A 27,197-nucleotide genomic window follows, 5' to 3' on the forward strand; every position below is an offset into this window, starting at 1 on the left:
TTCTGCAGTTCCTATCCATGTACTAAACACTGAAATTCCATTAAAAAAACATTTCACTCAATTGAAGGAGGGGGGAGAAGAAGAATTTCTAGTTGACCCCATCCTAACCAGCTCTTTGTACCATACATGAGGCCTGTTAAGCCACTAAATGCATTGCAGAAAGCCAGACACTCTGCACAGAAAAACACAGCAACAGCACTGCTGACTGACTTTTCTAACCAGATCTTGGATCACCTACATAAAGCAATTTTATTGGTACTTGATTTTTTTGGTAATATGAGAAAAAATTCAAGAAATTTTATTCTCTCTAAAAAAAATCTGCTTCCCTTCACAAGCCCATTAAAAGAAAGGGCTTGAGACTTCCTCTTAATGCTGAAGTTTAAATTTTCTGAATGATCAAAGCTTTTGAGTAGAGCAACTCACTGGCCACATTAAAGTGGAGGAAAAAAAGACGCCATTTTATTTCATGTAGGTGGTTTTAAACAAATCTGCATAAATGGGGGAATATTAAACTGGAAAATGAAGGGAAATAGAGACAGCCCTCTCTTCCACATAAAGACACAAAAAAAAACCAAAACAAAAAAAACAAAACACAAACCAAAAAAACCACCCAACTTGTAAACAAATTTCAAAGGGATTTCAGATTTCAGCATCACATGTAAATAATGGACTTCTTTTTTAGTTTATAGATCATTCAACTTCAAAATCTAATTGTTTTCTAAAAAAAAGGGATTACACTAGTTTGACAGCTATTTTATCAAGCAGATTAATGTTAATTGGCAGGTTAAAGATAGCTATGCAGGTTCAAAGCATGGAATTAAACATTTCTGAATTATCAACACAATTTACACTAGATATTCTCTCCTTATTCTTTTCAAAACACATTCAGATCTAGACACCAGTGTGCCAGTCAGATGCAGATTTCCCTAGATGAAGGGTGGACTATGACTTCCACAGATGTTTCAAGTGTCTGGCTTTTCCTCACTGGGGTATGAATGTGATTTCCTATTGAACATCCAAACAAAATTAAATCCTCTTAACAATGTGACACTGAGCATTGCACCATCTTTGGGACAGGAAATGGATTATGAACAGTTCTCCAGTAATGTGGAAGTCAATGATTTAGAGTTAACAGCAGGATATACTGACCTCAACTGAGACTGTGGAACCATTGTAAAACAACCATGGATACATCCAGTATTTTAAAAAAGTCAATGTCTGCCCTGGAGAGCATAAAGTCTAAATAGTGAGTCACACAAAGAGAGTACTATCAGTCATATCTGCAGATGGGAAACAGAGGCACAAAGAGCTTTGAGTGACTCTGTGCAAGGTCATAAAGGATGTCTGTAGCAAAGCCAGGAAGAGCCAGGAAGCTCTCAATCCAAGCTCAATGCCTCTGGATACAGAGACAGTTCTTCCTTTTGCTTATCCTCCTTCTCTATCTAATTATTTATCTCTGAAAGGGAACACAGTAACACCACAACAGTCAGTCTACTTTCCTTTTATATTTTTGATCTCCATTAAATTTTCTCTAGTTTCACGTAGGGTACAACAGTGTTACACAGAAGTAACTAAAATTGTACAAGCAACTGTAAACATAAAAGCAGAATCTGGTATCTCAGCAAACATGAAATGAAACAAAAGCATATATTTATGATTTTCAAAGCATCACAAAATATTTTCTAATGATCACTCCAGAACATTAATAGGTATCTATCTCCAGATTCTCAAATGTTACTTGGGGAACTTCCCCCACCCCATTCCTTCTTCTTTCCCCAGATTTATATGCTAATCATTATGCCATATGGTATAGAATAACCTTTTGGTCAGGGGGGGTCAGCTCAAAATCAGGTACCATCAAGTAGTGATTTTCTCCAGCCTATGACCACAAATAACAATCACAGAACTAACTCCATTAGCCAGTGTTTTTTACATGTTTTTCTACAACTACTTTTTCCTTTAAATGGGTATCCTTTACAGTCTGGTCTGTTATGACAATGGGAACCTCTTCTGAGAGTACCCCTCCAGCAGACCTTTACTGATACATTTCCTTGTATTCTCTTATTCCACTAACTCTTGTTCCAAGATGATTTCAACATCTGTTCCAATCTACACCTGCTGCTATGCTTGGTGATCCCCATATTTACTTACAATAATGTAATAAAGTTACTGATCTATGAATGCACATTTTCCATTCTATTGTTATTTTCTGGTCTAAAAGGTTATATGTTAAGGTTATAGCTTAGCTTATAAAAGCTAAACAAAATTTTAGCATTATTTTCCTTGTTAAACAAGCATGAAAATAGATGCATGGGTTTACATGGCATGGCACCACTGCTAAGCATTAGCAGAAACTCATGAAACTATCTCCTGTTGAGGGTTTTCCTTTCTTCCTCAGTGTAAAAGAATTTATCAGAAACAACTCAGATGCTCAGATACTAGTGGCTCTATCCCCCTCTAACACCTAAAGGAGCATTTTCCAATAGCCTATAATGACTCTTTACCCTCTCATTTCAAGTTGACTTCACTGAGAATGGTATCTCCAAAAGTTTCTAGGGGCCTTCCAGAATAAAAAACAACCAAAAAGGGAAAAGCTTTAGGACTTTTACATTTCACTGTAACATTTCTTGACAAGATTTTCCACTAACATACAATGTAACATACTCACTGACGTACAGTATAATATAATGAAATTACACCATCAGTTCTTACTCAGCTCTATCAGGAATGGCCAACTTTTCTTTTGTTAATGGAGATCATTTGAATTATCCTCTTAGCTCTTCCTGCAACATTTGGCCCAGAAAACAGCTGAAAACTTTATTACAAAATATTTTCAAGTGATGAGATTTCAAACTATCTAGACAACTCTCCTCTAGGTTCTGGGGACAAGATAGCCCTAACTTCAAAAAGCTGGACTATCAACAAACTAGAAGGGGACTTAGCGTGTCATAGGCAAACACGAATTCAAAGGAAAAGTTAAACATGGATCACATGTTAAATCTGTCTAGGATGGAACAGTTCTCCAACATCTCACGGCTTATGCACACAGCTACATTTAAGACTTCTGCAAAAAACATACCCCTGTAAAACTGCCATTAGGAACTTAGGATAATTCTTGTCTGACACACTCTGTGAAAATGAAAAAATTAATAACATGAGCATAAATATAAAAAGATGAATGCTCTTTTGAAGGAAACAAGGCTCATGTGATCATGCAGTCCCTCCACAGCCCTCAGTAACTTCCTCACGATGACCAGTCCCAAGCAGATTTGAGAGTAGGCTTTGGCTCTTACAGCTCTTCCAAGCTCTCAACCTAGCTGAAGGTTTCACTTGAAACAAAAGGAGAAAAGTATTAAATTCACATCCATACCAGAGAGAAAGCTGCAGTATGCGTATAACTGTTTGTTGTCCCATGCAAGCTGGCTGCCTAGAACAGAACTGCTGGACAAACAACAAGTTTTCCATCAGGTGCAGCAGGATGCCGTCCAGCCAGTACCAGGAAAAGGCACAGGAGGCTTTATACATCAAAACAGCAGGGGAACAAAACAGATTAAGAACTTGCACAGAGAAATTGCTGTTGTTACAGCAGTGAAAGCTTACAGAGGTTACAGAAAGAAACAGGGTTACTCTAGTGGGGGAGATACTAGGCACAAGATTCGTTAATCCCCACCACCCACCCAGTTCCATTAGTTTTAAGACTCAAGAAACCATTTGTTTGTTTATTGCCATGTGTCACCACATACATACAGAGAATGCAATATACTGTGCAATTACAGGGCTGGCCACTCCACAGTCATTGATACAGTTCAGGAAATCATGCTGCAGTACATGCTATATTAACCTTTTCTGAAAATTATGGCATTCTCTGAAAGGGCATTTATGAGCTTAGTATTACTTCAGGCACATAAGCACAATGTTTATGATTTGACAGCCTTCATCCACATTCACTTCATTTAACATAACAGCAACTTTCATTTACTAGCTCCCCTTCAGCAAAATTAGTTTAGGAAATCTGACTCTGCCACTCATCTAGAAACAGATTTTCCTCTTCAATTCCCAGGGAGGAACTGTATTTGCAAGCATCTTTATGTTAGAGTTAGCAAAACAAATAAGGCATTCATTTCAACGCTGTCCATTAAAGTGGCATTTTGCTTTCTGGACTTTTTTTTTTTTCCAAACCACTTTTCATATAGAAAATGGAAAAGTAGTTCATATCTCCACCTTCTTATCCATCAAAGTTGGCTCATGTTCTTAAAAGTACTGGCTTCCTAGTAAAAAAGGCTCTGGACAATGTGGACAAATGATGAGATCATCATCTTTCCCTGTCTCCCAAAGGAAAGAAGGCACAAGAATGCCTGTGAAACTCCAACTCCAAGAATTGGAATAAGACTTACTGTAAAACACTGAAAACTATCATTAATATACAATGAGTATCAGTTAATTGCCTGAAGAATGCATATGGTCACAGTTTTAATGGCGCATGGTACAGCATAAGCTGAAGGAACATTCCATGTGTTATCGCTTTCTACTCTGTGCAACATCTGGAAATGCAAATGTTGCAGAACAGGATATTATAGAACATTTTAAAAAAAGAGCAAATATTCCATATTCAAATTATTTTGTCTAATAAGGCTTTAAGAAACTCTGAAGTACGGTCCCTCACATACAGTGCTGCATTGGGAACCTTTTTGGAGGAGAAGTAGTCTCTGAAAATACACAGTTATTTACAAAGGTCAACACAAAACCACATAACAAATTATAAGAGTTTTTTATTTTAAATTGAAGAGCATTTGCAAATGCAAGGTATCATGATAAACACCTTAAAGTTCTGGAGAAACCAGACTTGTTTTGATACTGCTGATGCTTCTTTGCAGTACTTTTTAAGGATTCTACATTCTGGAAAGAAAACTCAGCAAAAGCACAAAAACAAACCACTAACAGAAGAACCCCACAGATCACCTTCTCTCCTTGGCTGTTAATATATATACAAAACAAAACTCATTAGAGGGAAGTGAGTTGATAATTGTAATTTCTATATTCTAAAGTAAAGAACCTGATGAGTTCTCTAGCAAGCAGAGAAAGCAATATCACCTAATGGAAAACCAACTGCACTTTAAATCCTTACGTAAACTTAAGAGGTGTATCTAAGATCTTTTGGAGAGATTCCAATCATGGCAAGTACAACTGAGGAAAATCAGTGTTAGGCTTCCTTCACTGGGTAAGTAAACTAAATAATTCAGATACACTTCAAAATAAAGACTAGTCCTGCCAAAAATATGTCCAGGTCCTCTTCTTGGAACTCCTTAAGACATTTCATAAAAACCAAATAAACTCCACAAGACGGAAACCACATAAACCATTCAGAAACTCTACTTCAAACACAGAAACTCAAACTGGGCAGCAAAATCTTTCAGAGAAGATGTCCTGCTTTGTCATTAGATAAAAAGAGCAAGGTCTGTCATCTCATAAAATTACGCTTCCTAACACTGGTTCTAGAACGAATAATCATAAACAAGGCTACTGAATCTTGATTATAAGGTATGACAGAGTCTACAGGTTGCATAGCTCTTAGGAAGGAATTAGAGTATATAAAGAAGGCAATGTCTTCCCATTAAGACATTCCCATTAAGATCTTCCAAATCCCCTAGAAAAAATACTTGAGGAAAAACTAATAAAGAAATGATGAGGACTAAGAGTGCAAACAACTTAGCAGATTGCAGGAATTCAAAAATTTCTTTTTGAAGGAAAGAAAGTAAAAATTTTGGTACTTACAAGCTAGTGGCAAGATTTCTCTCTCATGTTTAACATTTGTTATGTCTAACTTAAAGGCAATTTACTGATTATAAGACTCATTTCAGAAAGTGCATGAGCCAAAATGAAATACCTAGTCTTGCAGTTGACAAACTAAAAACAATTTCAAATGTTCTTCACAAGATCTCTATCCTTAATAATAAATTAACTTAAGCTTTCCATGTAAGTTACCTTGCTCTATTTGACTGTCTTTGAACTGGACAGTTAAGGATTTCTTCTCCTTGCCTCAAAAACTGAGTTTTAATAAGGAAGCATTATTAGTATTCATGTAACATTAAACCAACACTGATAGGAACACTGGCATTCTTTACTAGAAATCTACAGAAATTCTCAAAATTATATTGTTTTGCTGTATTAACTATATCACTGCCCTTACCCCAAAGCAGAGGCCATCAACCATTTTGAAATGGTGCAGGAAAAGACAGGGACACAACAAAATACTGTCACCACGTGGTACTTACCCTAACAGGAGGGCTCCGGGCTTGCACCCTTTGCTGCTGTCCAGCTTGGGAGCCCTGCAGGTCCTTTGATCCACAATTAGCTACAGTGTTGATGGGGACCCTTAAAGCGTTTGTGCCAGCAGTCCCACCGCCAGGTTTTCGAGGCCTCTGTTTGATGCCATCCAGTAGTCTAACAAGCAAAATATTACTGGGAAGCTCGTCAACACCGCAGTCCACTAAAGTCCGGCACTCAGGACATCGCAGCTCATTGCGAGAGCTCACAATGCCCAGCAGGCAGCGTTTACAAAACGTGTGTTGGCAAGGCAAGACTTTTGCAGAAGCATCAAGGCGTTCTAAGCAAACAGGACACTCCAACAGATCCAGCAAAGCCGATTCATCCATTTTCCTTGTATTACTTAATGAAAAAACAAATCTTTGCAGAATTTGTGTGTTTTGAGCACTGTAAGGGTGTCATGTTACATCCATTCCTCTTCTGACCGTGCTCTAAAATTTTTTGAGGGGAAAAAGGCATTAATAAGCTGTAAAAAGTCAGCAAGACCATTTTGTATGATGATGTTCATACAAAGAGCAGAATAAGAGATCACTAGACTAATTCAGTAGACATGTTCAATAAATTCTCAAATTAGAACAAAGATCTATCCTCAGTACAGCAGTATAATAAAGCTTACTTTTCATAGTTCTTAATACATCAGTATTCTCTGAACATCTGAGATGAGCTTTCTTTCACAAAAAATGGCAAAGGTAACTAGAGGTCCAAAACCACACAGTGTACACCAGGGCATAGCAAGGCGAATTACATTTATGCCAACACTAAACTAACAGTGAACTACATTTCTACCCTTTCTATGAAAACTACTGCAGCACATTACACAGCTCAGCCTTGAAAACAGCCTCCAGCTCAACAAGGTTTTAAGCTCACCGCAAGCAGTGACAAGAGGGTTCATTACAGTGCCGCCTTTAAGAAGCGCTTCAAAAACTATCGCGAAGTGATTTACAGCAGGAAGTGCTACTGCCATATCGTTAGGACAACACGAGCGCTGCGTATGCGGCCACAGAGGCAGGGGCGAGCCCCCACAGACAGCCCCAGCCTATGCAGCGAGGGGCTGGGAAAGGGAGGGGGGAAAAAACCAAGCACCACTAAATAGTCTGCCTAAAAAAAAAATAAATAAACCTGCGAGGAGTCACACCAGGATACTTCACGGGTAGAAAAAGGCTTGCTGACCTCGGCAGTGCCCAGCGCCGGGCGAAGTTGAGCGCCTCCGCCCAGCCCCCGCAGCCGCCTGCGGGAGCGGCTCCCGGGGCGCTCGTCCCGCACCTACCTGCTCCCGGGCTCCGCGCCCGGGCCGCCTCCCTGATTCACTGCTTTATATTCCCCAGCTCCCCGGGGGAACAGCGACCCGCAGGCGGGGGGACGCCGCGGCGGCGGCGCGGAAGGGTCCCTGCGGGGACACGGGGCGAGCGGGGACGGCTCCCCGGGAGGCGGGGGCGAGCCGGGGGCACGGCGCTGTCAGCCCGCCCCAAGGCGCTGGGCAGAGGGAGGAGGGAGGGGTCGGGCCCGCGGCCCCTCAGCCGCGCCGATGCCCCCTCGGGAGCGCAGGGGTCCCCGGGGAGCTGCAGCGCCGCCCCCTCCCCGTCCTTCACCCGGCTCTCACCGTGTGGCCGCGCCGCCCCCGCTTTGTTCCCGTGAGGAGCCGCCGGCCCCACCGGTGCCGCTCCCGCCGCGGCAGCGCCGAGACTCCCGTGCCCTCCCCGCCCCGCCGCGCAGGGGCCGCTGACGCGAGGGGCGGCACCGCCCCGCCCGGCACCGCCCCGCCGAGGGGCCGCGGGCAGGGAGCGGGGGCGGGCCCGGCGGTGCCCAGCGGCAGCACCGCCCCTGGCGGGCGGGGACGGGGCGTGGGGCCGCCTCGTCCTCCCCGCCATGCCCACCTCGCTAGGTACCTTGGGCAGTGGTGGGGCTCTGGGAGAGCACTGGCGGCTTCCTGAGACGGGAGGATCGGGCGCTTGCCCCTCGCCTTGTGCGTCGGGGGCAGCCCGGACGGGCACCTGGGGCTGCCGCCGTCTGTGTGGGGGCGGCGGCGGCGGCGAACGAGGAAGAGGGACGAGGGAGGGAACGAGGGTGGGTGGTCGCTCGCTTCTCGCAGGGCTGCCCCCGCTCGCTGTCTGTGGTAAGTCGTACCCGGAGCGCCGGCCTGCGGCTGCCAGGCCCTACAGAAGGAGGAGCCGGGGTGCCCGGAGCCCGCTGCCGCCCGCCCAAGGAGACTCCTCGCGCTGGGCGGGCTTGTGCGGGGCGGGGGATCCTTGCTGAGCCCCCCGGCTGTGCGCCCGCAGGTGCCGGAGGCTCGGTGGGACACGGTGAGGCAGCGGCGACTCCCGCTGCGGGGGATCGGGCGGCGCCGTGCCGGGCACGGGCAGGGAAGGAGACGGGGCTGCCGGGTCACGTCCATCGCTGCCCTCGGTGTGGCTGTGCTCCTTCGGGCCCTTGCGGCACGCCCGTGGTGTGGTCGAGTGCAGCGTGTCCATGGGCATGGTTAGCGCTGGACTTGGCAGTGCTGGATTAACAGCTGGACTCACTGATCTTAGAGGTCTGTTCCAAACTAAAGGGTTCTGTGATAGGACTGCTTAATTAAATAAATGATGCCAGAAAATCGGTAATTGCCTCGCTTCACACGCTTCCCCCGCCCCCCCCCCCCCCAAGAACCACACACCTGTGTTCTCAGGAGATGATGCACTTTCTTTTGGGGTGTTTTGTGTGAGATACTTCTCTACAAGACTGTGGCAATGAAGGAGGAAGTAAACCCTAAGATACATAAAAATTACCATAAAACAAAAAGAAGTTAAAGCCTGCTCTTTTTAAATTAAATGAGACCCCTTGTTTATGAGTGAGGAAAAGCTAGACAAAAGTTTAAGTTCCAGTTATTCATCTTGCCAACTGTAACTCAAAAAAGAGGCAATCCAAAAGCTTGTGTGTAGCTCAAGCTTTCAAGCTGACTCTAAGAAGTGGTATGAAACTGAGTCAAGGGAAGTTTAGGTAGGATGTTAGGGAAAGTTTCTTCATGACCCCGAGGGTGGTTGGGCACTGGCTCAGGCTTCCCAGGGAAGCCATCACAGCAAAAGACTGACTGAGTTCAAGAAGCATTTGGACAAGGCTCCCAGGCATATGGTGTGATTCTTGGGGCTGTTCTGTACAGGGTCAGGAGCTGAACTTGATGATCCTTGTGGGTCCCTTCCAATGCAGGATATTCTATAACTTTAAATTTGCTGCCATCCTTACTGAATTCTGTGTATATATAAAAAGCTGGCTTTTTTTTCTTTCTTTTTTTTTTTTTTTTTTCTTTTTCACACATGGGTTGTGTAGATTTGGACAAGCTGATAGTGTGACAGGCTTTTCTGTCTTTCTGGATATGCTAACTTTGTTGTTTCCAATGGTAATGATATTCTACAATTATTAGGATTTCCAAGTACTCATACTGCATCTCCAATATTTTATTTTATTTTTCAGTCATGGTAGTGGAAATATTGAAGCAGCTAAATATGTACAGTTCATTAAGAAATAAGGTTTCCTCCCCCATGAATTCTGGAGTTTAGGAAAACTGATACAGATGGATTTCTGGTCTATGTCTGTGCTTTCCAGGGAGTATCGTAACATAAATAGAAGGGTATAAACATCTGATACATAAGAATACTCCTATGTCTCATAGTATTCCCCTATCTTGCCATGTTTGTGCTGTCGCTACAGAAAAAAGGATAATCAGTACATTTGAAACAGAGACTTGTTGAATCTAACCAAGTCTCGTCTTGCAATTGGATTTCAGTTTTGGACATAGCTTCTTCAAAAGATCTCATGGTAATAATTTGCCAGCTTTTCTAGCACAATTTTGTAAGCAAGACAATTACTGTTGTCTAAACTTAGTTTGCTGCCTAAGGAATGTAAAATATCTATTAAAACAGTAAAGGAATTTACAACACCAGTGGTGTACCAGGGAAGCAAGATGAAAGTTCAGGGAAGCAGGATAAAAAGATTACCCCTTTATCAGGGTTGGTCTTTGATAGTGTTTTATGTAAAGTCTGTAAAATACTAAATACATTGTGGAATACACACCAAAGCAGTAAATACTCTGAGAGTGTCAGAGTAAATATGTAAGAGTATCAGGTAGATATGTGTAGTATCAGGTAATGTGTTATATACTATATATATATAGTATCAGTAATATATATAGTAATATATAGTATCAGGTAATATGAAGAGTATCAGGTAAATATGTTACTTCCTGAGCAGTAGCTGTAGTTAATTTTCAAACAGTTATGATCCATGTAAAAAAACGTGGGGGTGTGTGCAGATGTATGCCACTGCCCTCTTACACAGTAAGTGACTCAGAGAGGCTGGAATACGCCGGTGCCAGGACTGAAAGGAACAGAATTGCTTTTACATTGAAGCATTTTTCTTTCCTACTACCAGCCATAAGCAGGGAATTGTACTCTTCAGACATTTTTACGTGAGAAGGCCTCACTTCTTGAAATCATCCCATCCTAATGCACAGTTATTAGTTCCTTGTACAGCTTTTACTGAGTACATGATGCAAAGGGCAGAAATCCTTTAAAAACACAGATTTGAAAGATGAGGCCCTCCAGTTACTCAATCACCTGGATTTCTACAATTATAATGTCTATTAATATTTGTATTTTACACATTTTTCGTGTAATTAACTTTTCTTCTGTTTCAGGTACACTTCTTTTTTTTCTTCAATGTATGTTGTTTCTTCTCCTGGAAGACACCTGGAAGCTGTTGAGTAAAGGACAGTACGAAGAACAGCAAAAAACAAAGTCAGTAGCAGAAAGAACTTGTAGCACCTTTTTCTTTCCTTTTTTCTGTGTCAGCATCCTTTGTGCTATTAACCCACTGTGTTCTCTGCACTCCTTCTCTTTCACCAATACCTTCCTTTTACTCTCTGGGCCAAACAGCCTAGAGGCCTCTCCCCATGTCTTCAGCCCGCTCTGTTGAAACAGTCACACTTTCTATTTTAACTAACTCTTACTGCAATAATTCCTGTTTCTGGCACATTTCCAAGTACCCTTAGTTTTTCTTCTGTCTGTAAAATGTGAGACAGTCTATACCGTGCCTGTTTTTGAGCAACACTGTTTAATTGATAAGCTGGCAGCTCACAAAAAGAAAGAACAACGTCTGCTGCACCCTTTGCTGTAGGAGGGACATTCAATATTAGATTTTTTTTTTATATTACTGCTGTTCTCTATAAAACCTTTAGAATCTTAATATCTTTCCAGATATTACATCAGGTTTTGCCAAGTAATTATTGTGAAAAGGGGCTAAGAGATGCACTCTATAGTCATCTGCATCTAGTTTCTTAGGAAATTTAATGGATAAGTAGTATGGGATATTTCAAAATTGTACATTTTTCAACATGCAAATCTTAAACGTAAAAACATTTGGTAATGCCCTAAATACACTAATGCACTACAAAACAACACCAGGTCCAATCTTCATTCTAATCCTACAGAATGTCCCTGAAGATTGTTACCCTGGACAGCAGGGATAATCCATGTGCCTGAAAAAATCATGTTAGCACTATATATATTTAGAGTAATAAAACAAAACTGAGTGCCATGTAGAAAAATGCAGGCCTGCAAGAATAAACATATGATGGCATAATTAATTTATTTGTGAATTCCATCCTGTTGGTCTTCAGATAACTGCAAAAGGCTCAAGCATAATAAGACTGATCAAACAAGAGTTGTTACGTCCTATCAGAAAGAAAACACAACAGTGTCTTGTGGCAGTCATAGTCTGAATTAATTTTATTTGTAGGTTCATAATCATGTTTTTGTTTTGAGCTACATTTTTCACTAAAATATTTTTAAAGCATTTTTAAATTTAATTTAGTCAGGAAAGGATCATAATTTTTCATTTGTAATGATCACATTAGCCTGTCTTTCCCATACAATATAGATCTCAAGCACAGACCAAAAAGGTCAATCTTATTTCCTTGTAAAATAACCCTTGGAGAGATAGTGGTGATCCCCTTTCAAAAGCCATGCAAAATTCCTATTGGCATCCCTTTAGTGAGACATAACTGCTGATGGCTGTGCTGATCTTTCTGGCTTTACAATGGCAAGTACAGCACATCATGAAAGATAGTCCATGGACAACTTTCTTCGGTCTGGTGGAAATGAGCAAAGATGTTCTTCAGTGACTTCAGTCCTTTTTCATTAAAGAGTTGATTTTTTTTTTCCTGTGGTTTTGTTTCTAGGTTTTTTCAAGGAGCTAAGGGGGGGATTGCAGTTTGGTTTTGCTTTGATGTCTTGTTTTTTTGGGGTTTTTTTTCTGTTAGTCCAGCTTTAAATTACCTAGCTCAGTTACTGCTGGCAACAATTCTAGCAGCAAGGAGTTCAGCATGGTTGATACTGATCTGGTTGGTTTGCTGGCAAACTGAGTTTTGTGCTAGCCTTAATGCACTTTTTAGGTTATGAACTAGTTTAAACTACATAAATGACAAATGTGCTTCTAAGGCTTTTGCATCCTGCCAGAAGGATCTCTGCTGTTCTGGTATTTGTGAGGAGCTGGGAGAAAAGACTTGTAAAACTAGAAGCCAAAATATACTGAAAGCACATCTTTATGCTGTGTTCTAGGCATCCAGCTTTCTTGGGTACACTATCACTTGTGTATTCATGTAAACCGGTTCTTGCTGATAAGGTGAACCTGGGATTGTAACTTTATACATATCGCTGCTATCGCAGTAACTTAATTTGAGTCACAAGGAGGAAATGTGCAATACAAAAACTGTCTGTGGCATTAAAGAATAAACATGTTACAAGTTCTCAGTGTTTGATCAAGCTTTTTGTTACAGGACATTCGCACTAGGTTAGTCAGTCACAGAAAAACACTGGGTTTACAGGTGCTTATGATCCCCAGAAACTAGCTGCATCATTCAGTGCTGTATGCTGTAGAAATGCAGTAAGGTGTTGGTAGTTGGTCAAGAACTTGATTTAAATGCTCATTATGCTGATGGGAACATTATGCCTGCATCTCATTAACCAGAAAGCTTGAATTTTCCATTACTACAAATAATGTTAAAGGAAAAACAAAGGAGAGTGCATGTTTAAAGGCATTAAGCTAGATGGTACAGCTGTGAAGATTTTAGAAGAGGAGCAGAAATATTAGAATCCATTCCTAATAAGTTTATTCCAAAATCAGAGTATCTTTTTCCTTCCTTTCATACAGCTGATAAACTACAGACCTAAACTGTGAGGTTGCAGAATTGGGCCTAATGCTTCTTTGCCCCTCTAGAATTAGTGCTCTCTCCACAGGGGAGATTCTAGTGGGAACAGAGCATACTACGTTATGTGTTCAGTCCTGCTCTAGAAATCTCCCAGCCCCATTAAGGTCTGGTCTCCCAAAGATTTATAAGTGATTCAGGATGTAGTTTTAGAATTATTGACTGCCCTAGACATTTTGGAATGCTTACATGCTGTTTTAATAGTTTGCCTATATTGTTAGCAAATTGTAAGCTATTAAAAAGCTATTAGTATTTTTCCCACTTGCAAAGGCTGCATTCCAGTCACAGTGTAAAGCTCTTTCATATGAACAATAAACCAATAATCATATAAATATTGAAGTAAAATTATCATGTTAGTGACTCTAGACTGAGATCAGGCAGAACTGTTATAAACTACTTCCAGTGATAGTGAGCTGGAATGACTAAAGTCCAGTTTTATCTTTGAGTAACACTGTGACAAGTGTTTGGAGCTTTGGACACCCAAATGTTATTCAAACACAGATGAGATGATGGGCCCAAACAATTCTTTTTTTTTTAAATAAACAAAAATATCATGGAGGACATTCAACATTCATCAAAGTTTACTTAGTCTTCATTACCACACCTCATTACCAAAGTATCCAAAAGAAGCCGAATGTCACGAGACCGAATACTTGGCATGTATATTTTTTGACAAAAAAAAACCAAAACAAAAACCATTAAAAAATTCAATTTTAGATAGGAGAAGAAACTGCTGAGGAGAGTCAGAGGCACTTTCGCATGTGGGCTGTGGAGAGGGAAGGAAGTTGTGAGTTTTAGAAGATGTATGTATCCATCATGTCAGGTGTACAATTCCTAGATTCTACCTTTTGTTATACTTTGTATTTCTAGAAACACACTACAACTTTACTCTCTAAAATCATGTGAGAAGGCAAAGCTAGTCAGTAAGTTTCACATTCAAGGAAGAATTTACAATACTGTGCTATTTTATCTAGAGGGATCCTTCAGTCAACCCTCCAAGAGCAAACATCCATGGCCAAAGCCTTGGGGTCCTCCAATCAGTAACAGGGTGAAACCTCAGATCTATTCACACTTTCACACTAAATAAATCTTTAGAGCATATTAAGCATTCTTTTCAGTCTTTCTAGATGAGAAATTTTCATGTTCACTCAGAACATAGGCTCTGCAACAGGTGATGTAAAGTATTTTATTTCTCCTTTGGGTAACTGCATGACAGCATAATGAAAATTCAGAAATTTCTGCAGGTCTTAACAAACACCTTATCCAAAGTGTCTTATTCCAAAAGAAGTTATTGGAAGTGGATTAACAGAGGCGTAAGTCTTTAGCTTTCATGACCACAAAAGCATAAATGGTTTTAAAGTGTGACATATGTGTAACAATAATGTATCTGTAGTGTGGTTTGTGTTGTTTTATGATGAGTGCTGCAGTTCCTCCTACTGTCCAAATCAGGCAATCTGTTGAAAAGTACCGTAATCTCTTCACCTTCTCTTCTGCAGGGAGAGTTGGTTTGGGTTTTGTCCCAGAAGAGTCTGTAGCTATGTTACACTCTCAGGAGACTTAGACTTAGGAACTGGTAAGGCGCTCCAGGATAAATATGTGGTATCTTTCCATGTCACATGGTTTCATGAATTCCATGAAATTCATATGTTTTTACAGCAAAATCTACAAAAAGATTAAATTCTAAACTAATTATTTTAGAATTTCATGCACTGCAACAGTTTAATAGTTTGCCAAAAAAAAAAAGTTGTCATGTTAGTTCCTAAAAGCATGCACAGCTAGTTTTTTGGGTTTTTTTCAGAGACATTTATTTCCCTAAAATAGCATTCTCTTACTAAAAGTGCCTGCTGGGCACAGTTATGTGACAGGCAAGTAGGATTATCAGCATGTTTACTTTTCAAACATCTCTGCCACACTTGAAGAGTTCTGCTGTGGTGTCATACATAAGTGATGAGATAGGTTGTGTAAGAGTTTGTATACTAGGATATAAATAATTAAAATGTGTTACAGCATTTAAAGTGCACTACCATTTTAATTCCAAACTAGTAAAGCAGCATCCTTATAGCAAGGGAAAGCATTTTTTTTTACTTTAATATCCCTTTTTGGAATGTACCCTCAACACCAAGGAAAGTTGCAGCCCCATTAGCACAAATTAGGCCTCTTGGCTGTCTGAAAGGTACAGAAGCTCCTTTACAGCTTTCATTCTCTGCATTTCCTAGTACACTTGTGAAAGGATGTAGGCAGAGGTTTGGATGTGATCAGTGTATCAGCCATGCTTTTGTCTGTGATATCTTGGAAGCAAAAAGCAAGGATTTATGATGTAGCTTCACTCTGAAAAAAAGTTTTTACTTACACTGGGATGAAAGTAAGGAAATAAAGGGACAAGTTCCCCAGTGACTTTTTGCAGAATCACTATCGTTCTGCTACCACAGTTCTTTATAAACAGAGGAATGTAGGAAAAAGAACTCCAAAACTATCTTTGTTCAAAATATGATTAAGGAAGTGAGATAAATTTATGGAGTATTCATGGCACTACTTTGAATTTCTTTTATAAAGCTTGAGACTTGGCTTCTAAGTCAATAAGGACATTGAGACACAAAATTAATTCTCTGAGGCTGCTAGCACTACAAGGCTATATAATCATTCTGGGATTGCCAAAGATTTCTTTTTCTTTTTTTTTTTTTTTTCTTTTTTTTTAAGATTTGTGTCACTTTCACTCCCACACATCTGGCAAGAGAACTCCGCACTGGCTTAGCTGAAAAATCTTATCTCATAGATCATTACTAGCAATAAATTCCAGCTTTTGTGCTTACTTATATTGTCCCACAGCCTGGAGTCACTGATTTTGTAGAATTAGGAATGTGGGCTGTAAAATATTTACTCACTAGCATGCGCCCACCACCAAAAGAAACCCCAATCCCAAAAAAACCATGCCATGCCTCAAAACCAAGCCTCAAGCTTTTTCATTGTGAAATCAGCTTTGAAAATGTAAATCACATGAAACTGGCTCTTGAGGCCAAAGAAAACAGGCAGCTGGATTCCATCCCCCAGCTAAGAATCAGCCCTTAAATACCTCTTAAATAGACACTTTATATGAGCTATAGTCAAACTCATTTTCAAGTAATATTTTCCCACATGTCCCAGAAAATGCAAACAGCAACTCTGGGTGTGGATGGACTGGGACACTGACAATGGGTGAGTATGCCAAAATCCTGAAAACTGCTAATGCAGTTTTACCACAATCCTTCTCTAAGGTCACACCTGTGCTAAAAACTGATGTATTTTTAATCCATGTCATATTCCTTATATATAGCTAAGCAGCTAAGGCAGCTGTGCTCTAAAGAACTGTCAGCAAATGGCCTGTGCTAAGTCTTTTCCTGCATACCAGTTCACATCGGTGAGCATTTTTTTCTGGTATTGTCTTCTGGAAGCATTCTTATTTACAGGATTTATTGTGCTGATCCTACTTACATGACAGGCATGGGGAACATGAAGGCAGAGTTACCTCATACATGGAAGACTTGACTTGTGGCAAAAAGGACTGGGAAGTTAAGAGAAGATAAGACAAAACAAGGACTGGCACAGATGCATTTATCTCTACAGGTTCAATTAAATAATATGCTGGGGAGGAAGCAAAGGAGCAATTCCTAGTACTAAACTACAGATCTCCAGTTTAGCAACCTGTCTCTTGAAGTAGAATTAATCCTACTATTAATCCTACTATTAACAAGCAGAATCAAAGTTAATAATGACCAGCAAGTGTTGCTGGGCAGCAAATGTATTCTCTGGGTGTGGGGGAGTATGGTATGGAGATACTTGACGTACAACATACCTTCATATCTCTATTCTTCATGATCAGATTTCAGAGGAAAAATTGGCAACTGGCATATAATAAAGCCAGAATATTTTCCAAAAGTCACAACAATCATTCTTGAATAGTTTACCCCAGCAAAAATATGGCAGAATAACAAATCAGATTATAATGAACATGAAATGCCTTTTCCTCTGTTTTCATAGGACAAATTAATGTTTTGACTCTAGGTAGTGTTGCAGTACACATATTAGTTTTAACCAATATACCAGCACAATCCAGGAACAAGCTATAACTTAATTTTTGGCATTTGTATTTTCAGTTTCCCCAGTGACTATTAGTGAGTGCATGGAAGTGTTTTTTAATCAGTCCTCATACACATTCACATACCCAGCCATCAAGATTGAGGTTACTGTGTTACAGCTGCTCTGGGAACCTTAATTCACCTGCATTGACTTTAGGAGGATTAAGTCAGAAACAATACTATTTTAATGCCATTTTTTTGTATTTACTTGGCAAATACTCTTGTTAATTTAAAGTTTCCCATGGGAGATGTCAAGAGGTTACTGAATTCTCCTGGGCAAGGGAGGGAGAGTGGTTGAAAGCATGGCCTCCATGCTGCTTCCTTCAGTATTTTTCTTCGTGTCATTAGTACTGCACTTGGCACTTTCCCCCCAGCTTCCATTGGAACAGGGAGGGAGCAAATGTAAAAATGTTAGTGAGAAATGGAGGCAAGAAACACAGAAAAGGCTTCCCTGCTGTTTTATTTGGCTACTTCTAGGCCTCAGCAACAGTAAACTTAGCCACAGAAAATTAGAATAGAATATATTGTCTAGTATGCACAAAAACTCCCAGATGCTTTCAGTGCATTTTTTTCCGCAGTACATTCTATTATTCTACACAGTCTGATGGCAAATGATCACAAAGCCTTCTGACCTCTCTGTTATCCTGTGGCAAGAAAACATCATTCCCTAAGGCTGCAAAAGCAGTTAAATTTCCAGAAATGAGGTACCTGCAATTTCCATGACCGTCAGTGTAGCTGTGAGCAGCATATTCTTCAGACACCACTAAGACAGAAATGCAGAATGGAGGGATAGGGGACACCCCACATCTTACAGGCTTGACAGTCTTCTGAGTTTCAGCTGAAAATACCTGAGTTGAAATGTCATAGATAGCTTTGTTAAAACTAGTGACTCTAGGAAGTGATCTGACCTGTGTCATACTATGGATTAGTGTGATCCTCTAAGAAGCCTCCATGGTTTATAGTGCCATAAGCCAGGAAATTACACAATTAGTAAATTATTTCAGTTATACACTTCTCACCTTTTTAACTGCTGTAAGGCAGAATAAAACATTTGTGGGGATTTTGCCAGCAAGCGAAAACAAAAATAGTGCTAAGTAAATGCATTACAACTTGATTAATGCAAGATAAACACTATAGGCTACATAGCTTTTGCTTCTCAGCAGGCCTATTTCACATTGTATGTTCATACATAAATTTCTCTTACTAACACTGCACAAGCAGTCTGGCACCATCCTTGACAGATGAGCTTTAGGAACTGTTACAAAGTGGTTTAAGTTATAGCTCCATCTGTTATAGCCCATCCTTCTGATGGAGATTGTGTTCACTGTGGCAGAATAAGCAGAATGGAAGACGTGTTCATATCCTCACCAACTGCAGCTCAGAGTCTGGTGCTTTGGCTCACACCCATCTTCTCAGCAATTTAATCAATGACGCTCTGCTTCGTGACCAAGCATGAGGGTGGGCGAACATTTCCTTCTGCTGGTCCTGATAATCATCAGCAGAGGGAAAGAACAGATTGTGGTGAACAGGAGAAGCTTAACAAATCACAATGGGATCTGACTCAAGCTTTCTTTAATTTTACTGGGAGGAAGGAGGCCTTATGACAGTGCTCATCCATACTCCACTACTGTTACGTACATCTAGATAGAGGTCGTGGTGGAAACTCTGCCCGTTATGGATCTGAGCAGAGTAGTTATTTCAGTTATCACTGCATGGCTAGCAAAGGTCGTGGGCCAGGACTGAACTGTGCTTCCTTTCCCACCTGGCAGTGTCTGACCTCATGGTCTGTGGAGTCAGAATTTGCTGAAGGTTCTGGACAAAGATGATTGTCCAATGACAAGATAGGGATAGTGGTCATGTGAGGAAAGGTGACAAAGCAATATTAAGTGAATAGAGTGAGCTAAGTTATTCAGGACATTGCAATCATTAACTGATGTACTAAAGGCCACGGTGGAGCTGGATATAGAGTGCAATTAGGCTTTTCCACAGCTGGAAAAAAAGTGCTATATAAGCTAAAAATCATATCAGAGATATTTTAGTGCCTTTGAAACAATAAATACAGGTCTACTAATTCAGGCTTAAAACTACTGAGTATAAAAAAATAGAGTATATTCATACTTCTTATAATTAAAAGACATAAAAGTATGCCCAATGTTATGTCCAAATACACTTTATTGAGAAGCTCAACTGTCCGAGACTTCATCTTTTAGGTTCCTCTTACAATGTTTAAAGAAGAGGATTAAAATACTCCAAATGGCTATGTAAGTTATCAAAAGTAATGTCAGTAAGAAAGGCTCAATTAAATGTGCTACATTTATGGCAAATTAGTTGCATTTTATTTCTATCTTTCAGACACCTTTATCAAGAATTGTTACAGATTACCAGAATAAATGAGGTTGGAAAAGACCTCTTGAGATCATCGAGCCCAACCTTTGACTAAGAATCACCATGTCAGCTAGGCCATGGCAATAAGTGTCATGTCCGTTCTTAAACACGTCCATACAAAGTAAGAAACAGAATTTAGAGGAAATATAACAGCTACAGCAGTTTATAAAAAGCAGTTTTAAGCAGTGGTCAAGTTGGTAGAGCTCCACAATAGAGAGTTGTGGCTTATCATTAAGGGCACCTTAGGTTTTCTGTCCTTTCTGTATCCACATCAAATCTATAATTTCAGAAAAAGGCTACATATCTTAGTTTTGCAAAACTTCTCTGACAGCATTCGGAATAGTTGTTGCAACAATAAAAAAAAAAACAGTAAGAACATTTGATTGCTGATGGGGAAGCCAATAGGAAGAAAGTATGGCATCCCTGAAGTATTGCTTCATATTTAATTTTTTTAAAGAGAGATAGAACCACAGTCTGTTAGCTTACAATTTGAATTTAAGGAAGTTTTATTCTATATCAAGGACACAGCCAAAATGCATACTTCATCCCTTCCCCTAGGGGAGAGATTACTGTCAGGACTGTGTGCAGGATACAGCAAAAATTAGGGTATGCCAAAGACCTGATTGGTTCTCTTCTCCTCAGAGCTTGTCTACATCAGCTCAAGCCACAGTCCTATTTAAAACTGAACTGTATTTTTTCCTGGCTGACTACAGTCCCTAAGGGAACATCCATCAGCCAAGCAGAAGTGAATCATGCAACGCCCCAGCCTCACTTGACACAGTCAAGCCCAGGGATGACTTGAGGAAGAACTGTCATAACTATCCTGAAACTAAGCAAATGCTGCCTTGCTGGAGTTTTCCCACTCTGCAACCTGCCCATGGCTTTGGCTTGTGTTGTGCAGCTCGTGAGAAAAAACTCTCCAAGTCTTTTGCTCAGTGTGTTATCTGAGTTGTGTTGTTAAAATGAGAGTGAATGGAATTGGCTAAATCCCATCTTGATTTTAAAATAAAATCTGGAAGAGTGTACCAGATCAGAGATGCTCAAGGCAAGCAATTTAGGAGCAGTAGCTGAACTCATGTATATATGTATGTATATATATATATATGTATACGTACATACACACACATATACACACGCATATATACGTCTCATAAGGAACTGCCAATTAATTTATCTTTGTGGAAGCAGCTCAATTAAGGCTTTAGTTGATGAAGAAGTGTTTTTAAGACTCTTGCACAAGCCAACCATTCTAAGTGCTACAATTTGAATTGATGAACTCACCAGCTCAGCAGGAAAACATATCAACTTGGAAATGCATCTAAAGTTGAATTGCATTAACACACAAATTTAATTTAAAGGAAGCTCTTTATGGGTTTTAAAACGACTACTTAAACTGTACAAAATGCTCCATTTAAACTGCTATGCTAAAAGTGGCAAAAAAACCCACCAAGGTTTAGGAATGCTAACCACTGATTTCTATTTCACGCTAAATTTGAGTCTATATGTTTCATGAATGAGCAAATGGGACTTGAGAAAGCACAAAGTCATTTGAAAAGAAAAACATTTAAAAGCACTGAAAAGTCAAATTTCTGTATTTGTCTTTGGTTTATCACAGCTAATAAAATTATGTAGAGTATAGCTTTATTTGAGCTTTGATGTGGTGCTTTTAGTGGAGACATAAGTCAAATCAGTAATTTAGTCAGGGGCATGCTTCTACCCCAGCCTCTGGCAGAGGGAAGACTATACAGAGCCCAACCATACATTTCTACTGTGCTAGAAGTGTTGTATTTTACTTAGATTTGCATCTAGTCATTTGGGGAAACTGGACATACTATGCCATAAAGCTGCTAGAGACCATCCAAAGAAGGGCTAAAAAGGTGGTGAAGGACCGTGAAGGGAAGACATAGGAGGAACAGCTGAGATCACTTTTCTGCTCAGGAGACTGAGGACAGACCTCATTGCAGTTACAGCTTCCTCGTGAGGGGAAGAGGAGGTGCAGGCACTGATCTTTTTTTCTGTGGGGACCGCTGACCCGAGGGAATGGCCTGAAGCTGTGTCAGCGTGGTTGAGGTTGTACATCAGAAAAAGGTTTTTCCGCCAGAGGATGGCTGTGGACTGGAGTAGGCTCCCCAGGGAAGTGGTTAGAGAGTGACTGCCAGAGTTCAAGGAGTGAGTTCACATGGTGTGATAGCTCAGGGCCAGGAGTTGGACTCTATGATGCTCGTAGGTCCCTTCCAACTCGGGATACTCTATGAGTCTATGATCCTCCTAATCTCCAGGAAAAGGAATGCAAAGCCTTATAAACAGACAAAGCATTGCATTTATGGGTATTTTTCAGAAAACGGCCTTGTAGAAGGAAATCAATCAATTTCAGGGCGTTACGAACTCCTGCTCCGGCTCAGCCTCGCCGCGCTCCCCCCGGCGCGGGCCCGAAGCCGCGCCCGCCCGCGCGCTGCCCCCTGGCGGCTGCAGGCGGCGGCTCAAGGGCCCGCACAACACCCGCAGCCCCGCTCGCCACCCAATTCGGACAACGCTTTAAAGCTTTACAACTATGAGCGGAGTGGAGAACAGTGTTTCAGTAATCACACAGTATTTATGCTCAAATGAGAGAAATGAGGGACCGAGAAGCAGTAAAAGCTGAAGGAAGAATCGCTAATAAATAATGCAGATTTCTCAAGTGCACCAAGAGCCTTGTTAGGAATGTGGTGGACTGGAACTTGATTTAAGTCAGCCCATTCACTTACCAGACCACAGAAAAATCTGTGCTCTGCTTTGGTTCACGTTGCCCAACCAGATAACACATTTTTCTGGAGTCTCTTCTAATAGTAACTTCAAATAGGCACTCATCAGAATTCAGCAAATTGAAGAGCAAAAGCCTCTTTGGGCTCTGTTCTTCAAAGGTTTTAGGCATCAGTGCTCCAGGTAGAGTACTGTACCTGTTGAGTTCAAACCAGCTCACTGCTGGGGGTGTTACTCCTTTCTGCTGATGGTTTTTTGCTTGTTTGGACGTTTTGGTTTTCTTTTAAACATTCCCAAACTGAACTTTGAGTTGGCTTCAAGGGTCAAAAAGCAAGTCTGAGGACAGAGACATCAGTGTTACATAGTTCAGAACATGTTTTGTGTGAAAAATACCATTCCATATCTCAATTTGCTATGTATGCTGTGTATTTCTACAACAGAGAACTCTTCAAGGTGAATGTAATATGCACACAAGCCAAATGCCCAACTAATTTCATTAAATTGCGTACAGACCAATTAATTATCTTGCAGCCACACTGTCCTTGATGTCATTGTAGAATAAGTTAAATATGGATTTAACGTTTCAGATGAAAGTGCTCCTTTTGCAGACAAATTTATTTACTGTGTTGGCTTTAAGTTAGCTTTTAAGAGATTTCAAGGATATTCAGTCTTGGGTGGCAGGTTTGAAGATTATTCTTGAAAAGCTGTCCACAATCTGCATGTAATTTTCAAATTATTAATTGGTAAAAATCTCTGTTTGTAAATCTTGCAGTGTGCAGACTATGCCTATTTTCTCACCAGAACCAAGCCAGTACACTGCATAAGAAATTAAGACTGTCAATAATGATATGACTTCAATTTAAAAGAAGTGAACACAGCCCAATCCTTAACTTCAGTAAGTCTATATCACCTTAAGGTGATTCAAATCCAGAGAGGACAGAATATACCAATTGTGTATTTTGTTGTTTCCATACAGTTATTCTATATTATTTTAAATCTAAAGGTTTTGAGTCCTCACTTCCTCCAAAAGATGGGCAAGGTATGATTTGAAAAAATCAAACCTGAAAAAGGAAAATAATTCAGAATCATTCTTTAATGGAGTCTTTAGGGTGTATTTGCTAAATGCCATGAGTGACATGCTTATGAGGATCATCCCTCTGAATAGATAATGCAGCAGTTAAAAGTGAACTGGAAGAGAAGCCTGGTAAAAAGTTTACTCTGGGAAGTTAAGAAAAAGGAAATAAAGAAGGAAAAGGAATGAGAGAAGCAGCATAGCCCAGAACCAACACTGTTTCCAATGACTGATCATAGTTTCCCATCAGATGAAGTAAGAGGTGTTTATCAAAGAAATAAGGATATAAATAATAATCTATTAAAGGCAATTTATTATTAATTTTATTCTCAATGCAGATTCCCATGATACTGCTGAACTAGAGTAAGTTTGGTATCTGTCTAAAAAATTAACGCTTCTCAGTGGGCAAAATTTTAATAATGACACCATAAAACAATTATACAAAAATCATGTACATATTTTGACAGTTTAAATAATAAATATATATATATATATGTATATATTTGTTTTTACTTTGTGGAAAAGCAACTTCTGTCAGTTTTAGATTGTGACTGGTTGTAGCTGAAAAAAAAAAAAAAGAAACCAAACCTATTTTTCTCCAGTAGGGCACTTGGAAGTTTGACAGTTCATCAAATTCATAACAAGAGGCTTACTGTAATGAGTAAACCAGTAAAGCTGATGCAGAGACAATGACTGGAAAACAACAGAATCCCTCATGTCTGCCCTGTATAGTACTGCTTCGACACAAGGAACAAGGAAATGTGTGTCAGAAGAAAGTTGGTTTTGCTTATATGGTGGTGCAAACCAACTTTCACAATACAGGAGCCAGGAGATGTGAAGTATTACACAGCACTTGTGGCTGCAATGTTGCATTTTCCCATGTGGCTGCTGAGCAACGACTAGAACACTCAGACTTCAAAGCTAAACTGGAAGCCCCCTCCCCCTTCAGTTCAACAGTGTAGTACATCATCATTGGCCAGATTACATAATTCAAGAGAGGTAAACAACTGGGATTTTTGGGAAGGGGATAGCAAACGGGAAGAAGAAAAAGAAGAAGAAAAATATTGGAAGAGAGTATTCTAGCTCCAAATGGATCTCACACCCCCACCCCCAGACATTTCAATGATGACTTATGTACCAGTCTGCCCTAATTCAGAAACACTGTCAAGATATTTCAGATGTGACAAAAGCCTTCAGCTTCAAAATACAATAAAATTGAAATACTTAAACTGGACCACTAGATTAAGATACTATTAAAATACAACCATGAGGGTCAATAAAAGCAAAACAATTTTTTTGTGTAGGTGTAAAGAAAAGCTACTTAAAGTAAGTGAATAGCTAGATGTATTTCCACAACACAGTAATGCTTCCAACTATTCAACCATAGCAGCTATCTGTTCATATGGAAGAAATTCTGTTTTAATTATAGGTCCCAGTTTTGTATCAGAATATATGCAGGTATTTCTTTCTCTGTTTCTTTTGAAATTTGAGAGGTTACAGGTTTGGGGGTTATTTGTTTGGTTTGTTGAGGTTTTTGGGTTTTGTTGATTTTGTTGTTGCTGTTGGTTGGTGTGGGGTTTTTTTAATTTTGGGCACCTAATATTTAAGAAACATGTATGCAAATCCACACAAGAGAACTCTAAAGGTATCTCAGTTTAAAAGGCATTTTTTTTTCTTTTTTATACAATCAACATTCTTTTGTGAAGTCTTGCCTCTCCTGTCCCTTGTTACATTCTCCACTACAATTTGTTGTTCAGCTGTGCAGACTTCAGACACCGAAATGTAAAAAGCACTAAGGAATTTCCTGAGTCAGGTTTATTCATCATTACCTGTAAAAAGCAGAAGAGGGGAGAGACAGTGTGTAAAAGAGACACGCATAAACACAAGTCAAACTAGAGTTACAAAACCATCTAGAAACCACAATTTAGTAACACAAGAATCCACTAAGGCTGTCACCAGTGAGGTGACCATGACTAAAGCTGCCTTAAAGCGCTACACACAAATATTGACCATCGTGTCATCTTGGATTAATGAATTTGCACCTCAAGTGGCCTGCTTCAGCTAGAACAATCCTCTTAGGAAAGAGCAACAGAGATAGTCTCCCGACATTTGAAGAGTATAAGGTTTTTGAGACAGAAGCTCATGAAGATCCTTCTGTCTGTCACTTGTCCTCTATTCACCCCTATTAGCATAGGATTTTTTAAGTGTCTGAAATGTATTGAATTACTTTTTCTTATCATTTTTTGGATGCTACCACAGATTTGTAAAATACAGAATTAGAACTGAATCTAATAAAAATAACCACTTGTTAATCAGCATTTTGCAAGATGAAAGTCAGCTCATTTTAATAGGATTCACTCAGACAACAGCTTATAATTTATATGCCAACATGTCAGCAAATTTTAATTTAAGCCTTTTAGTACTAGTTTTAAAATATCCTTAAAGCAGAGCAGCAAGCAAAAGAAAATGGTTACACTATAGTAACCATTTTTTTCCTATTCTACATTGCCAGTCTTTTGGACACTTGAAAAATGAACTATTGTGGTGTACCTTATCAAATCAGCCACTAGATTAATAAATTGTGCCTGAAAAAATATTTTTCAGACATTTTTATGTCAAACTTCTCTAACACAGCATGAAAACAACATGAACTGATTGTTCTTACCTAGCAGTTCTATAGGAGTAGAAAAAAAAAATCAGGAAAATGCAATTTGGATTAGAATTTAGGAAAAAAAGATTGTTTTTATAACTAGTTTTAAAACACCCCCCCTTAAGTATTTACATATAAAAGTCATAGAAAGCTGTACATTTACTGGGCCTTGCACTGCTAATGCAACACATTTGTTAAAGAATGAAAAATATGCAGAAAGTACATATTGGTTCACATGCATTAGAATACTTGAAAGTTGAAATACATTAAATGGTGATCATTACACACACTTCTAAAGCCAATATATTATGCTTCTGATTTCTATAAAATGAATTAAAATTTTAGATTTCTTCTTTTTCCCTTCTCCAGTGAAGGCTTTCACCATTAGTAATCTAAAAATACGTAACAGCAGTTACATTTTGGACATGAGAGAAATGAAAAAAACCAAAACCAGTGCCTCGCTGATGGCAGCCTGTGTGGTTTTCATAGGAGTGACTCTGAAAGATGGAGGAACATCCATGTGCCTTGCAACCTGTGCTAAGCCGGGCAGGGCATCAGAGCAAAAAGTTATTTTCATGTCTTACTGAGTAACCAACTAAGATGGATGGTACATACACATCGAGGTTTTCTGAAAAATGCTAATTATGCGATAAAAAGTTCCATGAAATTTTCAGAAAA

The 27,197-nt window shown here is 39.8% G+C and overlaps 2 protein-coding genes across 26 annotated transcripts in view; both read right to left on the reverse strand.

Moving 5' to 3' along the window:
• Positions 1-8,017, reverse strand: part of SH3RF1 (SH3 domain containing ring finger 1) — an 89,431-nt gene extending 81,414 nt beyond the window's left edge. For all 3 annotated transcript variants that reach the window (XR_001520883.2, XR_001520880.2, XM_015623839.3), the window contains exons 1-2: positions 7,925-8,017; positions 6,273-6,755 (exon numbers count right to left, since the gene is read on the reverse strand). Coding sequence is in view for 1 of the 3 variants with exons in the window: in XM_015623839.3 (XP_015479325.1) it covers positions 6,273-6,653 (381 nt within the window). In the remaining 2 variants the exon portion in view is untranslated. The remainder of the gene's footprint in view (positions 1-6,272; positions 6,756-7,924) is intronic.
• A 1,568-nt stretch (positions 8,018-9,585) lies between these two features.
• NEK1 (NIMA related kinase 1) overlaps positions 9,586-27,197 on the reverse strand; it is a 57,950-nt gene continuing 40,338 nt past the window's right edge. For 19 of the 23 annotated variants that reach the window (XM_033513482.1, XM_033513475.1, XM_033513473.1 and 16 more), the window contains one exon: positions 21,683-23,133. In XM_033513482.1, the coding sequence (XP_033369373.1) occupies positions 23,114-23,133 (20 nt within the window). In that variant the 3' untranslated portion in view covers positions 21,683-23,113. Of the gene's footprint in view, positions 11,053-18,381; positions 19,159-21,682; positions 23,134-24,162; positions 25,699-27,197 lie in introns of those variants that run through there. The other 4 variants (XR_004496873.1, XR_004496872.1, XR_004496871.1 and 1 more) reach the window with 4 other exon arrangements.

The sequence above is a fragment of the Parus major genome, chromosome 4, assembly GCF_001522545.3.
Source record: "Parus major isolate Abel chromosome 4, Parus_major1.1, whole genome shotgun sequence".
NCBI lineage: Eukaryota > Metazoa > Chordata > Aves > Passeriformes > Paridae > Parus > Parus major.